The following is a 23,363-nucleotide window of genomic DNA, read 5'->3' on the forward strand; positions in this document are numbered from 1 at the left end:
CAGGGTGAGTTCTGAGGCCTCTCTCCTCTTCTGGAGATAGTAGATGGCCACCTTCTTGCTGCGTCCTCACATGGCCTCTTCACTGTGCACGCACACTCCTGAGATCTCTTTCTCTTCTCAGAGGGACACCACACCTGTCAGATCAGGGGCCCACCTTTATGACCCCATTTAACCTTAATTACCTCATTACCAGCTGTGTCTCCAAACACAGTCACCCTGGGGGTTAGGGCTTCGCATATGAACCTCAAGGGTCACACTTTTGTCCGTGGCACCCATTAAGGGGAAGATGTGATGGACAACACTGCTCATGTAACAAAGATGACTTGGTGTCCCCTGTGCTGGGAGAAGGGCATGGATGGTGTGTGGTTGTAGTTTTTAATGGGCCTTGGAAAGTTGGAATGTAAGCAGTAGAAAATGTGTGAAAAGGTGAGTGTGATGGGGTGGTTAGCTTCCTGGAGGCTTTTCCATGTGCACCAATGATACCGGCTTTCTAGCACCTGGCCTCTTCTGGGTGTTGTTATCTGTGTGCTTTGTGTAAAAGCTTGTTTAAATGTCTACATGAGCCTGAGTGTGGTGGATCATGCCTGTATTCCCAGCACTTTGGGAAGCTAAGGTGGGTGGATCACCTGAGGTCAGGAGTTCGAGACCAGCCTGGCCAACATGGTGAAACCTGGTCTCTGCTAAAAATATAAAAACTAGCCGGGTGTGGTGGTAGCACCTATAATTGCAGCTACTGGGGAGGCTGAGATAGGAAAATCGCTTGAACCTGAGAGGCAGAAGTTGCAGTGAGCTGAGATGGCGCTATTGCAGTCCAGCCTAGGTGAGAGAGACTCCATCTCAAAAAAAAAAAAAAAAAAAAAAAAAGAAAAATCTAGATAAGTAGGTGCATGTGCTGCAATTTGGATGAAAGGAAAGGAGGAGATTCCTCTAGCACAAGACAAAGAATAAATGCTGAAAGAACCAAGAGTAAAGGAGGAGATAAATTGGGGTGATTCTGGGGTCACTGGGGAGAGTGTCAGTGTGTGGACACAGGAGGATGACAGCTGGAGTGTCTTCCATGCAGTAGGGCATGGATAGCCAAGTATCCGTGCGTATAATATGTACGCGTGCGTGCACTCAGTCAGCAAATGTGAGCAAAATGCTGACTGTGGAACCAGATACTGCAAGTTACCTTATCTGATCCTCACAACCATTCTCTGAGGCAGATGCCCTTATTATTATTTTAATTTTACAGCCTTAGAGAGACTAAATACCTTCTCCACGGCCATGCATGGACTCCACATCTAACCCAGGCCTGCCTAACTTCATAATTGGACACCCAACCCTTGCTGCACTCGCCTGTTGCGTCTCCTAAACTACTCTGCAAACGATTGCAGCAACTTGTAGTTGCCAACCAGTTATGTAGTTTAACATCCATAAATCCCCGTAAAAGTACACTTTGCTGCATTCATTCATTCATTCATTCATTTCTGCAAGTAACAAGGACTTTGGAATACAAGGCACGGTTGCCAAGAGGCTTCGTATCCCACATGGGCCCTGGTTCGTACCTCAGTTTCCCCATCTGCCAGGTGTGTGACCGGGGACAAGTTACTCAACCTCTCTGTGCCTCAGGTTACTCTATGTAAGTTGAGGACCATGGTACCTATGTTATAGGGTTGCTGTAAAGATAACTTGAAAGAATGACCATAGCGGGATAATGCTGGGTTGACCAATGCACTCAGCGTAAAGAGAGTGTCTAACAAGTCAACTGTTTTTCTTATTAGGTTTCAGGGATAGAAGGATACATCCCTGCTTAAAATAGTTAAGAGAGCATTTGGGGAACTATAATAAAAAGGAGCATGCTGGTAAGGACCACAGGACAGTCAGAAAGTTCTCCAAATGTTTAGAGAAGGGAGAGCATTCTGGTGGGGGCTATGGCAGTCTGGAATCTTTTGGCTGCAAATCAGAGTCCCTAACTGAAACCATTCTTAGCCATGAGGAAGTGTATTGGCCCACGTGCCCAAAAGCCACGGGAAGAGAGGGCCTGGGGGATGAGCTGAATCCAGTGCCTCTGTGGGCCCCATTCTCAGGCTGCTTCTCTCATGATGGCAAAATGGCTGCAGCTGTTCTTGCACCCACATCTGAACACCATGAGCTCTGGAGCAGGGTTTGTTAACCTCAGCATGATTGACAGCTGGGACCGGATCATGCTTTGTTGTGAGGGGCTGTCCTGTGAATTGCAGGTTGTTTCGTCCCTGGACTCTACCCCCTAGGTGCTGGTAACAGCCCCCATTCTTCAGCTGTGACAAAATCAGTCCTGGTTGAGAATCACTGGTCTAGAGGAACAAGGGAATGGCCGTTTCCGGGCCCACTTTCAGAAGAGTGGAGAACCTTTTTGAGAAACCTCAGCAAAGCTCTTACTGTGTTTCTTTGGCTCTAAATGGGTCACATACCTATTTATAAAATGACCCCTGAAAAAAGGGAATGTCTTGTGCTGAATAGCTCAGGCCTGTGTGTGTGTCCCATCCTGGGGGCAGGAATAGAGTTCATTTTCTCCATAACAGAAGGACTAGGGAGGTGACACTGGAGAAGGAGGGGTGGACATTGGAAAAGAAATCGCAGGCCAGGTTAGAGGACAGTTCAATAAACCTTCTAGAGAGGAGGTTGTTGGAACTTGGCCCTGGAGGATGGTGGTGTGTCTTTGGGCAGAGGAGTGGAGGGGCAGGGAAGGCATTTCAGGGGAGGAAGGCCGGAGCTCATGTGGGAGCCAGAAGGTACCACCTAACTGCAGCGTAAGTACACAGGGCAGGGTTTTGGGGCATTAGGCTGACAGTCAGTTTGCTGCAGACTTTAGACCAGGTTGAAGAGTTGGAACATAGTGAAGTTTTGAGCAGAAGAATAGCTTCATCAGAACTAATGCTTTGGGAAGCGTAATGCTTGGGGAAAAGCTGGAGGCAGAAAGCCTGGTTAGGAAGTGTCAGGGTCTAACTGAGGTCTGAGGGGAGTCAGTGGGCAAGTGGCAGATAGCTGGAAAAATGAGGAATCATAGACAGTTTTGACATGGCTTTACGCTTTCTCTGGGCATGAGCAAGTTGCATGTACAGCATTAGCAGGGTAATTATATCTTTTATAGACAATAGTGATTCTGAGCCAAGCACGAGCTCATGTGGGTGATCATCTAATGCGCCTCATGTGGCGTGGTTACATCATGTACAGGGCTGTGCACCTGTACTCCAAACCTGCTGAGTCATGCTGTGCCAGAAGACTGCCTCGGCCTGCTCCTGACTAAAGTGCAGCCATTTCCCTTACAGTGGCTGCTTCGTTGAGATGAGACACAGTAAAGTCTCAACAAAGGTTGTGGCAGACGGAGTAGGAAGGAAGAGGTGACTGGGAGAGCAAATCTGAAGGACATCTCAATCAGGATTGTCAATAGTTCAGACATGGGTGTGTATGGGAAAGCAAGGTGGCAACATTTTGGGGAAGATTTGCACCCAAGAGAAAGCAAATCACCTCAATTTAAAGAAGATCTAAGGAGATATGGTAGGGAGGAACTTATCCGTTGGTTGGGGAAGCAATATGATCACTACTGAAGATCATGTATTTAGTGTTTCATGGAGGTGGAATGTCTAATGCAATGATGGAAATGTGGAACTGAAGCCTGGAGAGAGGTGGGGCTGGAGGATGTAGCTGTCACTTGCATGGAGTTGATGCACGTATACCAGTGAATGGGATTGAGGAGGAGTGGAGGGAAGGACAGTGATAGGACATTGCCTCACACAAAGGCCACGTTAAGGAAGCAAAAGAATAAAGAGGGGCAGGGGAGGGGCAGAGACGGAAAAGCCTGAGAGGTAGCAGAAGGAAATCGTGTAATGCCTATTTTCTTATTTTTATGCTTATTTTTAGTGTAATGCCTAATTTCTTATTTTCCAATCAGAAAACTGAAGTAATAAAGTTTGTTAAGGCTGAGTGCAATGGCTTATGCCTGCCTGTCATCCCAGCACTTTGGGAGGCTGAGGCAGAAGGATTGCTTGAGGCCAGGAGTTCAAGACCACCCAGGCAACATAGCAAGAACCTATCTCAAAAAGGAAAAAGAAAAAAAGTTGGGCATGGTGGCATGCCTCTGTAGTCCCAGCTTCTCAGGAAGCTGAGGCAGGAGGATCACCTGAGCCCAGGTGTGAGCTATGGTCGTGCCACTGCACTCTAGCCTGGGTAACAGAGAGAGGCCCTGTCTCTTAAAAGAGAAAAAAAAAAGTTTGTTAAGAAGAACATCACATGCTCCTGAGGGGTAAAAACAAACCAACCAACCCACCAGGGCCATTGGATTGGGCCACTGAGGGTTTCACTGGTGACTGTGCTAGGCAGCCACCAAGGGTCCTCACCAGTGGCCCCAAGGGTCCTCACCTCTGGGTATTTATGCCCTCATGGAGTCTCCCCCACATTGAATCAGGGCTGATTTCTGAGCAGGAGAATGCTGCAGAGGTGACGGTGTGTGGCTTCTGAGGCTAGGCCATCAAGGGCCATGGAAGCTTCCATGGTGGCTCTTGGGTCACTTTCTCAGGGCGACGCCTTTGTGTACTGAAATTGAGCCACTGTGTGCAGAGGTCACATGGAGAGCAACTAAGGCCCCCACCTGAGGCCAGGAGCCAGCACCAGCATGCAGCCGGGTATCTTTGGAAGCAGATCCGCCAGCCTCACCCAGATGACTATGCCCCCAGCCACACCTGACCAAACCTCAGGAGAATCCTGAGCCAGAGTGGCCAGCCCAGCCATCCCAGTCCTGACCCACAGAATCCCCGAGAGATGACAGGTGTTTGTGTTTGTTTTTAAACCACTGCACCGCTATGTCCGGGGTAATTTGTTTCAGAGCAATAGATAACGAAATTACCTTGGATAGAGCTGTTTCTATCCCATAGTTGAAGAACGCAGATCACAGAAAGTGAATGAGTGAGTGGGAGCTGAGAGGACGAAGGCCTGAGGCAGAGACCACCCTGTTGAGAGTTTGCTGTGAGCGGAAGAAGCCACTGCAGACATTTTCGGGCATCTCCAGGACTTTACCCCCCAACTGTCCCCTCTCATCACCCTTTTAATGACTTCTTCCTCTGTGACTACAAACATTCCCAAGGTGCTCCTATCAGATAAACAATGTTTCTTTGAGATCAGAAATTTGGGAAGACATTTATATACTAACACCATATCATTATTTAACATAGGAAAATAACCGTAATGTCTAAGAACAAGAGAGAGGTAAAATGAATTATTTTTCATCCATACGATACTATATTAAATGGTTATTAGTGCCATTTTTGGAACCTTTTTTTTTTTTTGAGATGGAGTTTCGCTCTTGTTGCCCAGACTGGAGTGCAGTGGCGCGATCTTGGCTCACTGCAACCTCTGTCTCCCAGGTTCAAGCGATTCTCCTGCCGCAGCCTCCTGAGTAGCTGGGACTACAGGCATGCGCCACCTTGCCTGGCTAATTTTTGTATTTTTAGTAGAGGCGGAGTTTCACCATGTTGGCCAGGATGATCTTGAACTCCTAACCTCAGATGATCCACCTGCCTTGACCTCCCGAATTGCTGAGATTACCGGTGTGAGCCACTGCACCTAGCCTGGAACATATTTACAATGATTTGGGCATATTCTCATATTGTAATACTAAGTAAAAAGAGCAGAGAAAAAAAAAAGAATTATATCAATTATACAATGCTATGTGGTCATTCCCTTAAAACATATATCATTGATTAAAAATCACAGAGCTCTCTACTGAAATTTTAGCAAACACATTTTTACTCTCTTTACTAATGATTACCATCTGGCTGAAATTGATTAATGTCTGTCATAGGTCTAGCTTTATATTTTTCTTTCCTCTCATTTGTGTATTTATTTCCCTGGGAAAAAAAATATCGCCAAGACATACAAATCAAATTGTATTTCATTAAAAGTTTAACAAAAAGTTTATGAAATCTGGACTCTCCTTAGAAAATTCAAGACATGCACTTATTGTCGGGTCATAGCACATTGGCATTCATTCGTTTATTTATTCATTCGATAATTGCTCATTTAGCAAATATTTCTCAAACACTACTTATGTTATTGCCAGAAGTTGAGGACGTAAAGATGGATGAGACACTGTGCCTAATCTCAGTGAGCTGATGGCTAAGCACAGGAGCCGGACAAATGAGTAAACTAACACAAACAGAATCGCTTGAGAACGGTTGTGATCAAAGTGAGCACAGGGACCTTAGGAAGCCCATGGCAGGGGCACGCAGACAACCTAGAGGCGTGACCACTGTCCTCCCTCATTTAGTTTAATCATATGTTTAAAGAGCATGTTGTCTCAACCCTTTCCTGTGATTCTTGGTAATGATCTTTGGCCAGGGCAATGCAATTCTAATCCAGTGACCTTCCAGTTAATGCCTGCTAACTCTGCTAATTTACTGTTGATTATCTAGAGGAGTAAAGGAAACCAAGGTTTTCATCAGACCCTGAAAGCTGTTTGCCTGAAAAATGGCATCTATGCCTCCAGGACTCTGGCAAGAATTGATCTAAACGAAGCCCTCACTCAGCCCATCTATGACCAGATCGACCCTGTTTTTGGAAGCATTTTTAGGTAAAGGATCTTTCATCTTGCCCCTTCGGGAACAAACATCAGAAGAACGTTGAGCCAGTCTTTAAGAATTTAGACTTTGGATCTGTAAGTGTAAAGAGTAGCTTGTAACTGGAGAAGGAAAGCTTAGTCTTCGGCAAAACACAAACGCCTTCTTGGTTTGGTTTACTTAAAAATTTCCCATGATGACCTGGACACAGATTAAGATGCTGCTTTCAAACTAATATTATGGTTCCCATTATTTTTCAAATATCTCATACATGCAGCAAGGGATACATTTTCTTAGGAGTCTGAGCCCAGGACAGGGTATTTTGATTGGAGAGAGTGGAATTAAGCAAACACATGGCCTTCAGAACTTTCTTTCTTCCTTTTTTTTAAAAAATGAGATAGGGTCTTGCTCTGTTGCCCAGGCTGGAGTACAATGGCACAATCCTAGCTCACTGCAGCCTCAGATTCCTGGACTCAGGCAATCCTCCCATCTCAGCCTGCCAAGTAGCTGAGACCACAGGCATATGCCACCATGCCTGGCTAACTTTTAAAAAATATTTTTTGTAGAGACAGAGTCTCTCTGTGTTGACCAGTTTGGTCTTGAAATCCTGACCTTAAGTGATCCTCCCCCATCGTCCTCCCAAAGTGCTGGGATTACTGGCGTGAGCCACCACACCCAGCCTCGGAGCTTTCCCTGAATGCACTGAAGATGCTGTGTCTGTTTCTCACACACTCTGCCTGCTCACATACATGGTGTGGGTTTGGGGACCGTACCTCCTTGGTGCTTCCTCCTTCCCTCCTTCCTTGACCTCTAATTCTTTACTCCATCGACAGAAACAGAATCTCCCAGTCCCCAAGTACAGCTGCCCATCCCTAGTCTCTGTCGTTCCCACTGGCATCTCATGTGGTTGCCCATTGGTGGCTGCTCGAACCATTCTCCAGCCTTTGCTTGTGTCTTACTCAGAGCCCCTGTCCCTGCCCCACCTTTCTTTAAGCACGTCTTGGATTGTGTCATTCCACCAGTTGCACCCCTGCCCTGTTTACAATTCTGTGGGCTAAACTTCAAATTCCTTAGAATGCATTCAAGACATTCCACCTGCCTCCAGCTTGCCTTTCCAACCTCTGCCTGCACCGCTGCCTGGTTGCAGCCTTCCGCTGTAGCCCACCCAGCAGGTGGCAAAGAGAGAGCAGCTACCTGTCCCGGGCATCAGTGCTAAGCACTTGGCATGCATTAGCTCATTGGATGTTCCCAGCAACTCTAAGGAGTAGCTTCTGTCTTTTTACATCTGAACAAACTGAGATTCAGAAAATTGTGCATCTTTCCCAATGGCACCCAGCTCATGAGCAGAGAGCTAGGATTTAAAGCTTGTGCTCTCTCCTCTGCAACCTCTCACTTCCTATTTCTGAGCTATTCTGAAACCACTGTGCTTACCATGTTGTCCCATGGGGAGTAATCCCTTCTTTCCACTTCCTCAGATCTTACCCAACTTTTAGGTATAGTTCAAGTTCCACCCTTTCAAGTGGCCACACGTTGGCAGTGGAAAGACTGTGCGTCCTGCAGTCTAAAGCAGTGTTCCAAGCCTGGCTCTGCCTCTTGCTAGCCGTGTGACCTTGGACACATCAGCAATCCTCTCTGAACCTCAATTTTCTTACCTGTTAAATGGGCATTATCTCACAAACTTCATAGGTTTTTATGTCAAAGGCCTGGCACAGCACAGTGCCTGGCACATTATAGGAATATGATAACTGTTAGATCTCATCTTCCTTCTCCTAAATGAATAAAAGGACACCAGCTAGTTTCATGTTTGTTTCAGCCTCACCACAGCCACCATTCTCTTAAACTTTTTTGTCACTTTCTTCTGTAGGACGGGGAAGCCCACCGGTTCGGCTCTGATGCCTCACATTGATGCTTTTAAGCACTCCCTGCAGGAGAAAATGACAGAAATTGGGATAAGAAGTGGCTGGAAATATGATAGCTGCAAAAAAAATTTCCTGATCCAGGAGGTAAGTTCCATATAAAGTGGGGACAGCAGTGAGGTTGGGCATGGCTTTCTTCCCAGGCCGGTTTTGTAGGTTGCCTGTCTGTTCCCGCTTGTTCCCTCGAGTGTCCAGGGTCTGGGAGTACCTCCTCGGAGGCGCTGTGAAATACAGAACCCAATGGGATGTGGGGAGAGCAGCGGGCATGACTGCCTCAGAGGAGGTGTGGGACAGTTTGTTCCACTGTGAAGTAACTGAAAGCACATGCCAAGGTTGCAAAGTTGACTCAGTTTCCAGGAAGAATCTTTAAAGAAGCCTTAATTGTATGAAAATTTGCATCAACTGGAACCGTTTTCACTAATCTATCATTTTTGCCAGTGTTATAAAGTAGCATCCAATGCATTGAAACTTAAAGAAGTCAATCTTTTTGTTGTTGTTGTTCAATTTTAGGTCAGTTTTTAGTTTTGAGGCCTCAAGACTCTTGTCTGTGACTCACTTTCTTCCAGTGCCACCCCCAATTACATGGCGATGCTAGGGAAAGAGCTTGCATCTCCTCTGCCCCTCAGGGAGGGCCCATTCCAGGACCTTGCCTGTGCCTGAGTTCAACTCAGCAAATATTTATTGAGTAGTTTGTAGGTGCCAGGCACCAAGGGAAGCAGTTGGGGTATAAAGATGCTTAGAACAAAGTTCCTGCCTACGAGAAGCTCACAGCCTAATTGTGGAGATGGCAGACAAACAGCCAGGCATCATATAAGGTGGAGGGAATGGTGGCCACGCACTGGGATACCTGACCTGCTTTCATTGAAGGAATTGTCACCAACGGCCTCTTTTGCCACGTCTTCCCAGATAAGCGCCATCCTCGGGGGCCTGGAGGACCACATCCTCAGAAGGAAGAGGAGGGTCTATGAGTCCCTCACCGCCTCTGTCCAGAGCGACCTGAAGCTGTGTTACGAAGGTAGGGGCCGCGGGGGACAGCATTGCCGCCTGCACTGGGACTTCCTGTCAGCACCTTTCACATCCTTTTCTGCAGCTCCCTCAAAGGCCCTGTTCTCTTGCACCCTAAGTCTTTGCAGCTCTCTCAGTCCACACATTGCAACCACATGACTGCAGGGCGTGAGGACCCTTCTCTGTGTGTTTTCCAGCTCTTTCTGTCCACCCTTGGTCCAGACACCCTGCTTTTTTCCATACAACATCCCAGCTGATTTAGCTGTAGAATCCAGTGTCCAGGTTCTCATTCTTGTTTGCAAGTATTCACAAATACTTGAACTCACTCACTTGTGAACTCACTTTCAGACTCTTTCCTGTTTTGGTGACTCCATTGTTTGGGCGTAGGGAGTGATTTTGCAAGTTTCAGCTGAATTCAGTCATTAGGTTTTCTGAATGCTGGTTATTATCTAAATATTGAAAGTATTATTTTTATATAAGTGCATATATATACATACATATATATATATATGCTTTTTTGTTGTTTGTTTGTTTGCTTGGCTTGCTTTTCTTTCTAATGCCAAAGATTTCTTTCTTTCTGTTTCTTTTTTTTTTTTTTGAGATGGAGTCTCGCTCTGTTGCCCAGGCTGGAGTGCAGTGGCAGTGATCTCAACTCACTCCAACCTCTGCCTACTGGGTTGAAGCAATTCTTGTGCCTCAGCCTCCCAAGTAGATGGGATTGCAGATGTGCACGTAGCACCCAGCTAATTTTTGTATTTTTAGTAGAGACGGGTGTTTCACTATGTTGGGCAGGCTGGTCTTGAACTCCTGACCTCAGGTGATCTGCCCACCTCAGCCTCCCACAGTGCTGGGATTACTGGTGTGAGCCACCATGCCCAGCCACGATGCCAAAGATTTCTAAGCAGGTCCTTGTCGTGGTGTGACTGTGGCTATCATTTTTGCCAGAGGCAGCTCAGATCACGGGCAAAAAAGCGTGTGAGCGGATGAAAGATGCCATCAGAAGAGGAGTGGACCGGCAGGTGGCTGAGGGCATGTTTGAAAGGGCCCAGGAAAGGATGCAGCACCAGTTTCAGCAGCTGAAGGTACTCTACGCCCACAGCCTAGATCCTAGACCCCGAGAGGCCCTGGGAGAGGACAGGAAGCGGGCGCAGAAGGTGGAAGACGTAGTAGGCATTTGGGCCCAAATGGAACAGATGGTTTCTGGGGCTTCGACCTGAGAGCTGCAGCTCTTCCAGCACTCTCTTGCGCCCCTCCTCTTTCCTGAGTCACCAGTAGCACAGCCACTGTAATAGCTAGATATGTGCTCAGCTATTTATAGACGTTAGCTCATTTACTCCCCAGCAAGTCTGTGAGGTAGGTACTATCATTGTTCCCATTTTATAGAGAAGAAAATTCCAGCAGCGAGAGTTGTATCAACCAGCCACACAGCCAGGGAGATGCACAGCTGGATTTGGGATAAGGAAGCCTGGCTCCAGCATGTCCAACAATAGCATGATCTCAAAACAGATTGTTTAAATAGGGAAATGTCTTGTCTACATAAAATGTCAATAAGTAAATATTGACACACTACTCAAGGCCAGTCAGTTATGGTACCTAGCACACATGCAACTTTAATTTTATCTACCCCCAAAGACAGTTCCTGATGGTTTCCTTGGACCTAAATGCTTCTGCCAAGCCTACCTGGACCATCTTGCCTCTGCTCTGGGCCTCATGGCTTGCCACCCCCTCTCCCCCAAGTAGTAGAGATCCTTGAAGTCCATACCACTGTGGGCTTCCTCCCTGGCCATGTGAGGCTCCAGGTTTTCTGCCTCAACCCAGGCTGGCTGATCCTGTCTCCCAAGCCCTCAAGGAAGCTGGCCCATTTCTATCTCGGTCCACCTCAGAACCAGCCTTCTGGAAACATCTCCAACCTGTTTCTGCCCAATCTCCTCTCCTCCATCACTTCTGCAGTTTTGGAAAATATTCTTTACAATTCAACACATGTAATTTCCCTTGGAGTAGGCTAAGAGGCATCTTGTTCACCAGCAGCAGTTTAGTTTCAATCCTTTAACATGTTATCACAGTCTACAAATTCATGGACAAGAACTTGGCCGAACTCCACAAAGCCGATTCCCATTTCCCCATTGCGTACATAGACACTGGATCTTAAGACACCCAGGAAACAATGTCGCTTAAAAAACGTGTATATTGACCATGTACAAATGTATCTGAAATTACAGAAACATAGGAAGTTAAAACTGGGCAGGACCATAGAGTGTTGCCATTCTGTGATTTTTTTTTTCAGAATGCCAGTTAACTTTTAATTGTTTAAAATATTTTAGTTCTATATAGTGGATGAAATTTCTTTTTATACATAATGTTTGAAGATTTACTGTTTTTTTAAATTACCTCTTTGCAATAGTCCTGTAAATTAAACAATGGAATAGTATTTTGTTGAATATACAGATTAGTCTCTGATATATTGTTCAGTAATGTGGCTTGCTGCTTTGCTTTCACTCTAGTGTGAGGTGACTGCTTCTCCTGGTTTAGGAGCTGTGAATCCCTCATTCTCTGATCTTAAAGGAAGTGGGAACCTAGAGGCCTTGAGTTACAGGTTCCAGGCCCATGCCTACAGCTGAGATGTACACTTGGGGCTCTTGATCTAGAATCTAGAATGTTAAAGAAAAAGCATAGGAGATCCAACTTCAAAACTAGGCTCTGCCAGGCTAGAGGAAGGAGCCTGATATTTTTTCAAAGGAAGACAAGAAACAGAAGAGGGAAGAAAGGAGTTTTAGTTGATAAGAGGACTAAGAGTAGCAAGAAGACAGTTCTCAGGCAGTTGGGAAGAATCAGACATGTACGGTAAGGTGAGTGGCACAGAGCAAGTGTCCAGCAAACATCTCCCCAGTGAGCAGATGCATGGAGGAGAGGACAGCGGGAGAGCGACCAGCTCTTTCCCTCTTTTCCCATCTCTGCAATTGCCGTTCTCTCCCCCATGCCTTCATGCTTCCCCATTAGCTCCTGATTTGATCCGCTGGCACCAAAGCTTCAGCCCCCCATGAGTCTGTAGGTGGGGAGGGAGATGCTATACAGATGGGAGCCCACAGAAATATTGTCTTGCTGCCTCCTGGGCCATTTAATGTCCTCGAAAGTGTTTCACCATTTTGCAACTGGGTTGCAAAGCCTTACTTTGACAGCCCCAGTCTGTACCTTCTGTGGCTGGGGGACTGGGTGGGGTCCCTTTTATAAGATTCACTTTTCCTTGGGCTGCACCGTCCTAACATACTGAATGTCCTTGTCACGTAGACTGGGATCGTGGAGAAGGTGAAGGGCAGCATCACCACCATGCTAACCCTTGCTTCGTCCCAGGGGGATGGCCTCTACAAGGAGCTTGCAGGTAAATACGCCAAAGCTTTGCATACAGGGTGATTGTGCAGGCAGCCCTGGCTGTGGTTGCTTCTTCCTGAATTTAAAGGTATTAAGTTAGGAAGAATTAGCAGGGCAAGGAATGGAGATGATGATGATGATGGAGATGATGATGATGATGATGATGATGATAATGATAACGACAGCCCCACCCTTTGCCCAGCACCCAACTGAGAGCAGGCATTATACTCACGCTTTGTGCTCATGGTTTCACTCAATTCTCACATTAGCTCCCAGGGATGGATGTTGTTGCTCCATTTTGCAGAGGCAGAAATAGAGACTCACATTAGGAAATGCGCCCAGGGTCCCATAGCTGGAAAGCGGCGAATTTAAATCCACAGCTGTGCCCTGCCGTCTCCATAAGGCCTTTCTTTTAAGTTGATGCCTCCTTATGAAGAACTTCATGGTCTGGTGATGGTGGAGAAAGACTTCTCTCAATCCACCTGCAGCCTGGGGATGCGGCCCCAGCTGTGGACCTTGGTGTAGGCAACCATGTCCCTTTCTGGCCATGGGCTCCATCAGGCCCCCGGTATAAACTGGAGGGGGTAAACTGGCAGAAAAAGCAATTAAGTAATTTCTAGCCAAATTTAAAATGCACATATCATTTGGCGCAGCAACCCTACAGATATCCTTATATGGGGGTAGAGTGGCATATAGACAAGGTTATTCGGGGTAACATTCTAATGTCAAAAATGGGGACAACTCAAATATCTGTAAGTAAAGCACTGCTTAAATTAAATTAAATACACAACGAGTGGAGGACTGTGCAACTGTTAGAAAAAATAAAGCAGCTCTGTAGGTAGTGGTATGAAATGATCTCCAAAGATATTACAAAGTGGAAAATAGTAAAGTGAGTAAATGTGCACGATATGTTGCCATTTGTGAGTGGGGAAAAAAGGAAATACATATGTATATGTTTGTATGTGCATAAAAATCTCCATGGGCTACAGAGAACACTGACAGTACTCGTTGCCTCTAAAGAGGGGAACTGGAAGGCTGGAGGGTAGGAGAGGGTGGGAGCCTTGCTCTGCACCCTGTATATATTGTGCCTTTTATATTTTATACCACATCCATAGTTGCCTGCTGAAATGAATAGATCTGATACCACTGAGTTTGCCAGGGTGAAAGTAGACAGAGCTGTTCCCAAAATCAAAGCCACAATGGCTGCTTCTAAAGATCTGTTCTGCACTTCTCCATCTCCATTTATGGCTGGTTAGATGGACCTGTAACCTGATCCTAACGGACTCCAGGGAAGGAGATACAACACCCTCACACTATAATGTAGTGGACTCTCACGACCTTCTGTCCAGGCCTCTATAGGAATCTAAGTTTTAAGATGCTAGTCATTCCAATGTGCCTTCTTTAAAGAACTCCCGCTTGCCAGAGATCTTGACCAGGTCTCACAGAGACCTTGACCAGGTGCTCCCTTCAGTTTGATGTCAATTGCACCTGCTATAATTTAAGCCTATTTCCTTCTCTTCACCATTGACAACAAATACATCATGTCGAGGGTGGGGGTCATGCTTTATAAAGAAATCTAAAAGGCAGTCCCTGTTGTCAGGGCTTTACCTGGTTGGTAAGACAAGATGTGTAAGAATGTGATCATTGGACTGGGGAGTTTGCATTCGCTCAGCAAACAATTCTGATCACCTCCTGGGTGCCAGGCAGTGTTCTGGGTGCTGAGGACACAGTGGTGACCAATACAGGCAAGAGTCCCCACCCTCATGGAGTTCACAGCCCAGTGGTGGAAGGCAGGCAGTAAGCAAACTAATAAGTGAGATATGTGGCAGGGAGGCGAAACAGAGAAACGGAAGAAGGGATGCTGGGGTAGGAGACAGGGTGGTAAAGGAAGGTCTCCCTGGGAATGTGACACTTAAGCAAAGCCCTGAGGGAGGGAACCCAGTCAGACTTCAGATCGTTATTCTTGAAGTTCAGAGACAGAGTGGTTATTCAGGGCTGGGACACGGGGAAACTTCAGTGAAGCTGGGTCCTGGGGGAAACCTCAAAGGTTAGGTTGATTTCAGAGGCAGCAGGGAGAAGGGAGGCCTTCCAAATATGGGACAGAACAAAAAGACTCCAGGTCCTAACTCCCCTCTTCTCATGAGGCCCATCCCTGGCCAGGCTCAGGGCCAGTCAGCCTGAGTCACCCTCTGGGGTACAGAAAGCCAGGGGGGATTAGAAGGGCATTCAGGGCTCAGTCTGAAGTGTCCCTTCAAAGGGGACTGCATTAGTCAGCGTCCTCCAGATAAACAGAACCAGTAGGATGCGTGGATAGATGAAGGAAGAGATTTATTTTAAGAAGTTGGCTCACACAATGGTGGAGGCTTGGTGAGCCCAAAATCTGATACAGGGAGGCCCACAGGACGGAGACTCCAGAAAGAGAGGCAGTTCAAGTCCGGAGGCCATCCCTGCAGAACCAGGCAGAGCCGATGTTGCAGACAAAGGCCCAACCAAGGCTTGGCCAGGTGCAGTGGCTCACGCCTGTAATCCCGACACTTTGGGAGGCTGAGGCGGGTGGGTCACCTGAGGTTAGGAGTTCAAGACCAGCCTGGCCAACATGGTGAAACCCTGTCTCTACTAAAAATACCAAAAAAAAAAAAAAAAAAAAAAAAAAAAAAAAATTAGCTAGGCGAGCTGGTGGGTGCGTGTAATCCCAGCTAGTTGGGAGTCTGAGGCAGGAGAAGCACTTGAGTCCGGGAGGCAGAGGTTGCAGTGATTCAAGATCATGCCATTGCACTGCAGGCTTGGTGACAAGAGCAAAACTCCATCTCAAAGGCCCAAGGCTGTCACTGGATCATCCCTTCCTGCTTGGGGGAGGCTGGCCTTTGGCTCCATGCATGCCTTCAGCTGGCTGTTTGAGGTCCACCCACACTGGGGAGGGCCATCTGCTTTACTTGAGGTCTACTGAGTTAAATGTAAATCTCATCCAAAAACACCCTCCCAGAGGCATCCAGACTCACATTTAACCTGGTATCTGGGCCCTGTGACCTGGGCAAGTTGACACATAAACTAACCATTGTGAGAACATGAGCTGATTGAAGATCATGGGGTGAAAACCTGAGATGCCAGAGAGAGAACATTCACTGAGAATGGGTTGTGCTGGGAGGATAGGGATTGGGGTGGGGGGAAGAGGGGGAGCCACCTGGAGAGGAGTTAGGGGAGGTGTTATTGTGCAATGTGCTTTGTATATCACGCGCCTGTGAGGCCTTAATACAGACTCAGTGACTTCTCAGGGTTTTTCTTATGGGTAGGTTTGTATTTCTTTTGAGGGTGACCCCATGCTGAGACAGCATTTTGGTAAGAGGAGGAATACCTGCTTTGATGTCTGATCTGTAAGCACTACACCAGATCCATATTCTGGGACAAGTGACAGGATTGTTGGGGGATTTGCTTTTTGGAGATGTTTCTGCAACGGACGCCAAGTCCTGATGTGAGCTTTCTGCTCTCCTGTAGATGTCGGGAGTGAATACAAGGAGATGGAGAAGCTGCACAGAAGCCTGAGGGAGGTTGCGGAGAATGCACGGCTGAGGAAGGGCATGCAAGAGTTCCTCCTAAGGGCATCCCCCAGCAAGGCTGGCCCCCCTGGGACATCACTGTAACTCCTGGGGCTTAGTCTCAATGGATGAAAAATAAGCCCAGAGCCAGAGAATTAGAATTACTTTTTTTGTTCTTAAGAGACAGGGTCTACCTCTGTTGCCCAGGCTGGAGTGCAGTGGCACCATCACAGCTCACTGCAGCCTTGAACTCCTGGGCTCAAGCAATCCTCCAGCCTCAGCCTCCAGAGCAGCTGGGGCTACAGGTACAGGCCACCAGCCTGGTAATTTTTTTTTTTTTTTTCTGAGACAGAGTCTTGCTCTGTCACACAGGCTGGAGTGCAGTGGCATGATCTCGGCTCACTGCAACCTCCGCCTCCCAGGTTCAAGCAGTTCTCTGCCTCAGCCTCCCAAGTAACTGGGATTACAGGCGTGCACCACCACACCTGGCTAATTTTTGTATTTTTAGTAGAGACGGGGTTTTACCATCTTGGCCAGGCTGGTCTTGAACTTTCGACCTCGTGATCCACCTGCCTTGGCCTCTCAAAGTGCTGGGATTACAGGCGTGAGCCACCGTGCCCGGCCCACACCTAAGTAATTTTTTAATTTTTTGTGGAGATGGCATCTTGCTCTGTTGCCCAGGCTGGTCTCAAACTCCTGGCCTCAAGTGATTCTCCCACCTCAGTCTCTTGCACTAGGATTGCAGGCATGAGCCATCGTGCCTGGCTTAGAATTTTTTCTGTTTTGTGAAATCTAATAGAGGACTTCTGTCAACTATTTGGACTTTGTATGCAATATAAAACTAGTATGTTTACTACATTCTATTTTATAGCCCAAAAAGAGTCATCTTCAATACCTAATGGAGTTCTAAAGCTTTAGGACAAGAAACTTTTGCTTCCTCAAAAATATCTAAACATCGCTGGGCACGGTGGCTCACTCCCATAATCCCAGCACTTTGGGAGGCCGAGGCAGGCAGATCATGAGGTCAAGAGATGAGACCATCCTGGCTAACACAGTGAAACTCCATTTCTACTAAAAATACAAAAAATTAGCCAGGCTTGGTAGCATGTGCCTGTAGTCCCAGCTACTTGGGAGGCTGAGGCAGGAGAATTGCTTGAACCCAGGAGGTGGAGGTTGCAGTGAGCCAAGGTAGCACCACAGCACTCCAGCCTGGACGACAGAGCGAGACTACAACTCAAACAAACAAACAAACAAACAAAAAATATATATATATGTGTATATATATACGCACATACATACACACACATAAAAACTTAAGCATTATAGAAAAAACATTTCTAGATATAAAACAAGCCATAAAAAGAAATTCATCCTTCAAAGAAGAAAAATATCTAAACATTGAAAAACTTAAGTATTATGGAAAACATTGCAAAATAAAGCTTTTAGGAATCCAATTCTGTTTTTCATTTTAATACTGATGAGACTTTGGGTAAGGAGGCAGACAACATTGTATCCTGGAAACAAAATGGGTTTGGGAGCCAGATGAACATAGACCCGGCTTCACCACTTCTCAGATGTGTTATCTAAGACCAGCACTTCCTAAACGTGTTGATCTCAGGACCCTTCACTTTTAAAGGACCCAAGGAGCGTTTGTTTATGTGGGTTATGTCTGTTGATATCGACTATTCAAAATTAAATAGGAGAAAATGTAAGTAATTATTTACTAAGTTTTTTAGGAGTAATAATAATAAAACCCATTACCTGTTAACAAAAAATAACACATTGTTATGTAAAAAGCTATTTTCAAAAAAAAAAAAAATGTACTGAGAAGAGTAACATTGTTTTACACTTTTGCAAATCTCTTTATTCCCTGGCTTAACAGAACACAGCTGGATTCTCACATCAGTTTCTTCATCCACTCTGGTGCAATATGTCATTTTGGTTGATGTATATGAAAAAAATTCAGTCTCACACAGATATACAGTTGGAATACAAGGAAGTATTTTAATAGCTTTTTCAGGTAATTTTGGGATTTTTTTGATTCTACAAAGGCAGATGGCAGTTTCTTAAAAGTTATTTGCAGTGTGGAGTCTGAAAGCATTATCAGTGAACATTTTTCAAATGCTATTACATTAAAATGCATTGGTTGATTTTGTACTTTGAATGAATTTTTTACTAATGCATGATTTTGGGGTATCAGGCATTGCTCATCTTGAAAATATTTATTCACTGAGTTAAGCAGATATTCCAAATGTTGGTGCATTTTATTGTATAACACCACGAAATCATTTTGTTAGTGTCTTCACCAATCTCATCAGGAAAGTCTTGAAGTATTGGGAAGCTGTCAAGCTCACAGTGAAAAATATAAGTTTTACAAAATTCCATTTCCCCCCCAAAAGCTCATCTTATCATTGATGACAAATATTGTCAGTTGTTTTGTTTGAGGTGATAGATTCACTTTCCTCATTTTTGGGAAAGTGTTTACTATGTAACTGCATATGACGAACCATAGTTTGTCAGTCATTTTTCAAATAAAAATGATGTTCCAAGAAAAAAGTGTCAAGTTCATCCTGAAACTCAAACACTCAAGGAAATGCTTTTCTTTGCAGAAGTGCTTTCAGTGTATTTCCCATTTTGTCCCACAGAATAATAAAATGATAGCTACATAGGTGTCCATAATTAATATAATTAATAACATACTGTTTCATTTAGAACATTGTAAAGTTCCAACTGGCTTTTTAAAAGCCCTACAAGTTCATGATGGTGAAAAATACAAGAGTTTTGAATGTAGTTTGGTGCCACTGCTTTGGTTCATGCCAAGGTGCAAGTGGTTTTACCCACCTTTGCTTTTACACCTTTAGTACAAGTGTCAACATGGTAGAAAAGGCAAATAACATCTTAGTATTATTATAAAGATAGTTTAACCCAGCAGACCCCACAGAAGAGTTTCAGGGACCATACTTTGAGAACAGCTGTCTTAGACAAATCATTTAAACCCCCTGAGCTTCAGGTAATTTATCTGTAAAATGGTGACAATGGTAGTACCTACCCTGATAGTACTAAGGTTGTCAGGAAGTTTAGGATAATGCTTACAAAATATGGACACATTGTACTTAATAGTACTTGATAAATGGTCAGTATTGTTTATGGGCAGAATGGAAATAACATGGTTTAGTGGTTTGTCTGTTGGGAAACTTGGGTTCTGATCTCAGCTCTGACCAATACTAATATGGCAATTCCTTAACACCTCTGAGATTTTATTTCCTCATATGCAAAAGGAGAGAGATGAACTGGATGATTAAAACATCTTTTGCTCCTTTGAAATTCTAGGATTTTAAGTTATTTTCTTTTGGTTGTAGTATCTTTTGCCTAAGTAGGAGAAAAAGGGATTTAGCCGTGTAGTTAGGTCTCAGTGGTTCCTTTTCATGTTAAACTTCTAAACACATAGCGTTCTATTGCAGTTTGTATAGTTCACTTTTCATATTTCACGAGAGGGATGTAGAGGACTTCCACCTCCCGCCATGGTGGAGTAACAGGACCAGATTTACCCTCTGGCTAAACAACAACGACGACTCACAAACGAAAATTATGAAACAACAATTTTTAGATATGGGAAAATAGCGCAACACAGTCATCCCTGAAAGAAGAGAGAGAGATAAGGTGACACCTACAATGCCCTATCTTATGCCTTGGTTAAGTTTCCAGGCCACAGCATAGGGAGGGGAAACCCCAAAGGAACTGAGTGGTCTCCCTGAGTTTAGCGGACAGACATCAGAGTTTGAAGAGTCAGGCGATTAGAATTCACAGGGAAGATTACCATGGAGAAGAGAGCTGGACAGAGAGCTACAGAGAAGTGAAGTGGGTCTCCTTTGATTCTTTATCTGAGTACTGATTAGCATATGCCCGTGAGGAAACTATCAAAAATGAGGAAAGAGCCACTGGAATGAAGCAGGCAGAAAAGTCCCCAAAGCTCAGTTCAAGCTAGATTAGCCATAGTGGAAGACCTTACATGTGAGACATCAAGTAGACTGATCAGAAGAGTATTGCCTTAGTAGTGGGGACAAAATAGTCCTAGATGAAAGACTGTTATGCATCCACCTAATAACGGTTTCAAAAAACTTCAGAAGAATCATACTGTTTCCAAGTAACTTAACTGCATCCCAGAACAGAATATGAAAACATTTAGGAATAAAAAATTCCAGCACTCAACAATGGAAAACTGACAAGGTATGGCATCAAAACAAAAACTTCCAGGCATATGAAGAAGCAGGAAAATATGAACAATGATGCAAAAAGTCAATAGAAAGAGACCCAGAAATAACTCAGGTGATAGAATTACTAGACAAGGTTATTAAAATTGCTATAAGAAATTTACTCCAGATGCTCAAGAAGACAAGAAGATAGAATAAAGCGTAAACACGATGAGAAGAGAAATGGAAGAAATATAAGACTCAAATAGAACTTGGAGAGATTTAAAAAGTCTCAGTGTCTATATGGGATTAACAGCAGACTAGGTAGGGTAGAAGAAAGGATAAGTAAACTTGAAGACAGAGCAATAGAACTTATCCAAAATGAAACACAAGGAGGAAAAAAATGAACAGTGCATCAATAAAACATCAAGCACCCTAAAATATGTTACTAGAACCACAGAAGAACAGTAAAGAGGTGGGGATATAAGAAAAGATATTTAAGGGAATAATGTCTGAGGTTTTCCCAAACTTGATAAAAATTATAAACCTATAGATCCAAAATGCTCAATGACTCTGAAGCAAAAGAAAAATAAGAAAAATTACACCAAGACATATCATAATCAAATTGCTGAAAACCAGTGGTGAAGAGAAAATCTTAAAACCAGCTGGGTGTGTGGAGGTGGGGGTGAAGGGGAGGCTGCAAAGGCAGTGATGGATAATACATCCAAAAGAATAAAAACAATGACAGCAGACTTTTCCTCAGAAACAATGTAAGCCAAAAGTCAGTGGAGTAACCTCTTTAAAAATTGAAGGAAAAAAATGTTCATCTAGCAAAAAACATTTTTCAAAAATGAAGTGAAATAGACTTTTCAGACATACCGAAGCAAGTACCAAAAATAGTAAATATGTGGGCAAATATAAAATACTTTTTCTTATTTTTCTCAAATCTATTTAAAAGATTGTTTAAAACAAAACCAATAACAATGCATTGTGGAGTTTATAACATGTAGAATTTAAATGTGTGACAAAAGCACAAAGGGCAAGAAGGGAGAAATGGAAGTATGTTGTTGCAAGATTTTTATACAATATACACAGTTATATAATGTATAAGGTAAACTGTGATAAGCTAAAGATATATACTAGAAACCCTAGAGCCACCATTAGAAAAACAAGAGAGTTATATCTAGCAAACAACTTAAAGAGATAAATATGTATATTTAAAATGATCAAATAATCCAAGAAAAGAGAGGAAAGAATAGGAAATTAAAAAATGATGGAAGGTACAAATAGAAAACAAATAGCCAGATAGTAGATTTAAGCCCAATCATATAAATAAACACATTAAATGTAATTGGTCTAAAACACTAAGTAAATAAGGCAGAAGTTACCAAGTTAGATTTTTAAAAAAGAAGCCCTCAGTATATGTTGTCTAGTGGAAACCCACTTTAAATATAAAGACATAAATATGTTAAAAGTAAAAGGATGGAAGATAGATATTTGCAAATACTAATCTAAAGACAGAATTTCTACATCAATATTAGGCAAAGTACATTTCAGAGCAAGGAATATTACTAATGATAAGGAGGATCATCATTGCATAGTGATAAAGTGGTTAATTCATCAAGAGGACATAATAATCCTAGTTATGCACCTAATAACAAAGTTTCAAAATGCACAAAGCAAAAACTAATAAAACTCAAAGGAGAAATAGCCAAATCCACAATTATAGTGGGAAATCTCAATACTCCCTCTTGATAACTGATAGAACAAGTAGAAAAACTCAGTAAGGATATTAAAGACTTGAACAGCATATGAACCAACTTTACCTAATTGAGATTTATAGAATACTCTGTAATCAACATCAGAGTGCACATTGATTTCTAGGGTACATGGAACATTTACCAAGATAGACCCTATCCTGAGTCATAAAATAAGTCTCAGTAAATTTTAAAATATGGAACTCATACAGAGTATGTTCTCTGACCACAGTGGAATTAAATTAGAAGTCAATAACAAAAAGAAATCTGGAAAAGTCTTCAAATATTTGGAAACCAAACAACACACTTCTAAATAATCCGTGAGACAAGTGAGGGCTGTGGACTAAGATCGTGTTAGATTTACATCTCTCTGCTCCAAATCTTAGTTTTCACCAAATAAAATTAACTCCTTGGTATCAGAAGCCAAGGAGTTAACTCCAGCCAGAGCTTAGAAAGTCAGAGCTGGCACTGGCAGTGGGGCTATGTGTTAACTGCCTGAAGAATGCAACCAAGAGCTGTTAGTCGGGAAGGCTGCACTGGCAGAGTGGAACAAAAGGGGAAGAACTGACATAAATCCAGGACAGAAATTCAGACCGATGCAATAAAAGAAGAAAAACCTTAAAAGCCAAAGGTAGAATCAAGAGGATTCAGGAACCAGAAGCAGGAGATTCAGGAAAAAGGGCTGCTGGATCAATAGGTTAAAATTACAAGCAAAAGTCTTTTGTTGTGATTCTTAGTGTGCTCCAAGGGCTCCGTGGTGAGTTTGAAATCCTAGCAGGTTCATCTCCCCAGGAAAGAGGAGTCTGGCTAGAGTGAGAGAAGGCTGGGAGGTGGCAGGATTGTGCCAGGGAAAACAATGTTTTTTTTTGAAACACAGCTCTAAATGACTACACAGTATTTTCCTATATACACGTATTATTTGTTTATCCTTTGTGCTGTTTTTGGACACTTAAATCATACTGTTTTTCTCCGTTGTAAATAACATCACAGAGAATATGCTTAGATACAAATCTCTGTCCCTATC

General features: G+C 44.0%; 2 protein-coding genes across 5 annotated transcripts in view; both read left to right on the forward strand.

Moving 5' to 3' along the window:
• The window catches only part of NUGGC (nuclear GTPase, germinal center associated), a 64,698-nt gene extending 46,852 nt beyond the window's left edge, over positions 1 to 17,846 (forward strand). For 3 of the 4 annotated variants that reach the window (XM_050802475.1, XM_050802474.1, XM_050802473.1), the window contains exons 14-19: positions 6,429 to 6,586; positions 8,437 to 8,575; positions 9,395 to 9,503; positions 10,439 to 10,575; positions 12,779 to 12,869; positions 16,352 to 17,846. In XM_050802475.1, coding sequence (XP_050658432.1) covers positions 6,429 to 6,586; positions 8,437 to 8,575; positions 9,395 to 9,503; positions 10,439 to 10,575; positions 12,779 to 12,869; positions 16,352 to 16,497 — 780 coding nt within the window. In that variant the 3' untranslated portion in view covers positions 16,498 to 17,846. Of the gene's footprint in view, positions 1 to 6,428; positions 6,587 to 8,436; positions 8,576 to 9,394; positions 9,962 to 10,438; positions 10,576 to 12,778; positions 12,870 to 16,351 lie in introns of those variants that run through there. The other variant, XM_050802477.1, reaches the window with a different exon arrangement.
• Positions 1 to 23,363, forward strand: part of CCDC25 (coiled-coil domain containing 25) — a 614,024-nt gene that overhangs the window by 303,312 nt on the left and 287,349 nt on the right. The gene's annotated exons all lie outside the window — the stretch shown is intronic.

The sequence above is a fragment of the Macaca thibetana genome, chromosome 8 (assembly GCF_024542745.1).
Source record: "Macaca thibetana thibetana isolate TM-01 chromosome 8, ASM2454274v1, whole genome shotgun sequence".
NCBI lineage: Eukaryota > Metazoa > Chordata > Mammalia > Primates > Cercopithecidae > Macaca > Macaca thibetana.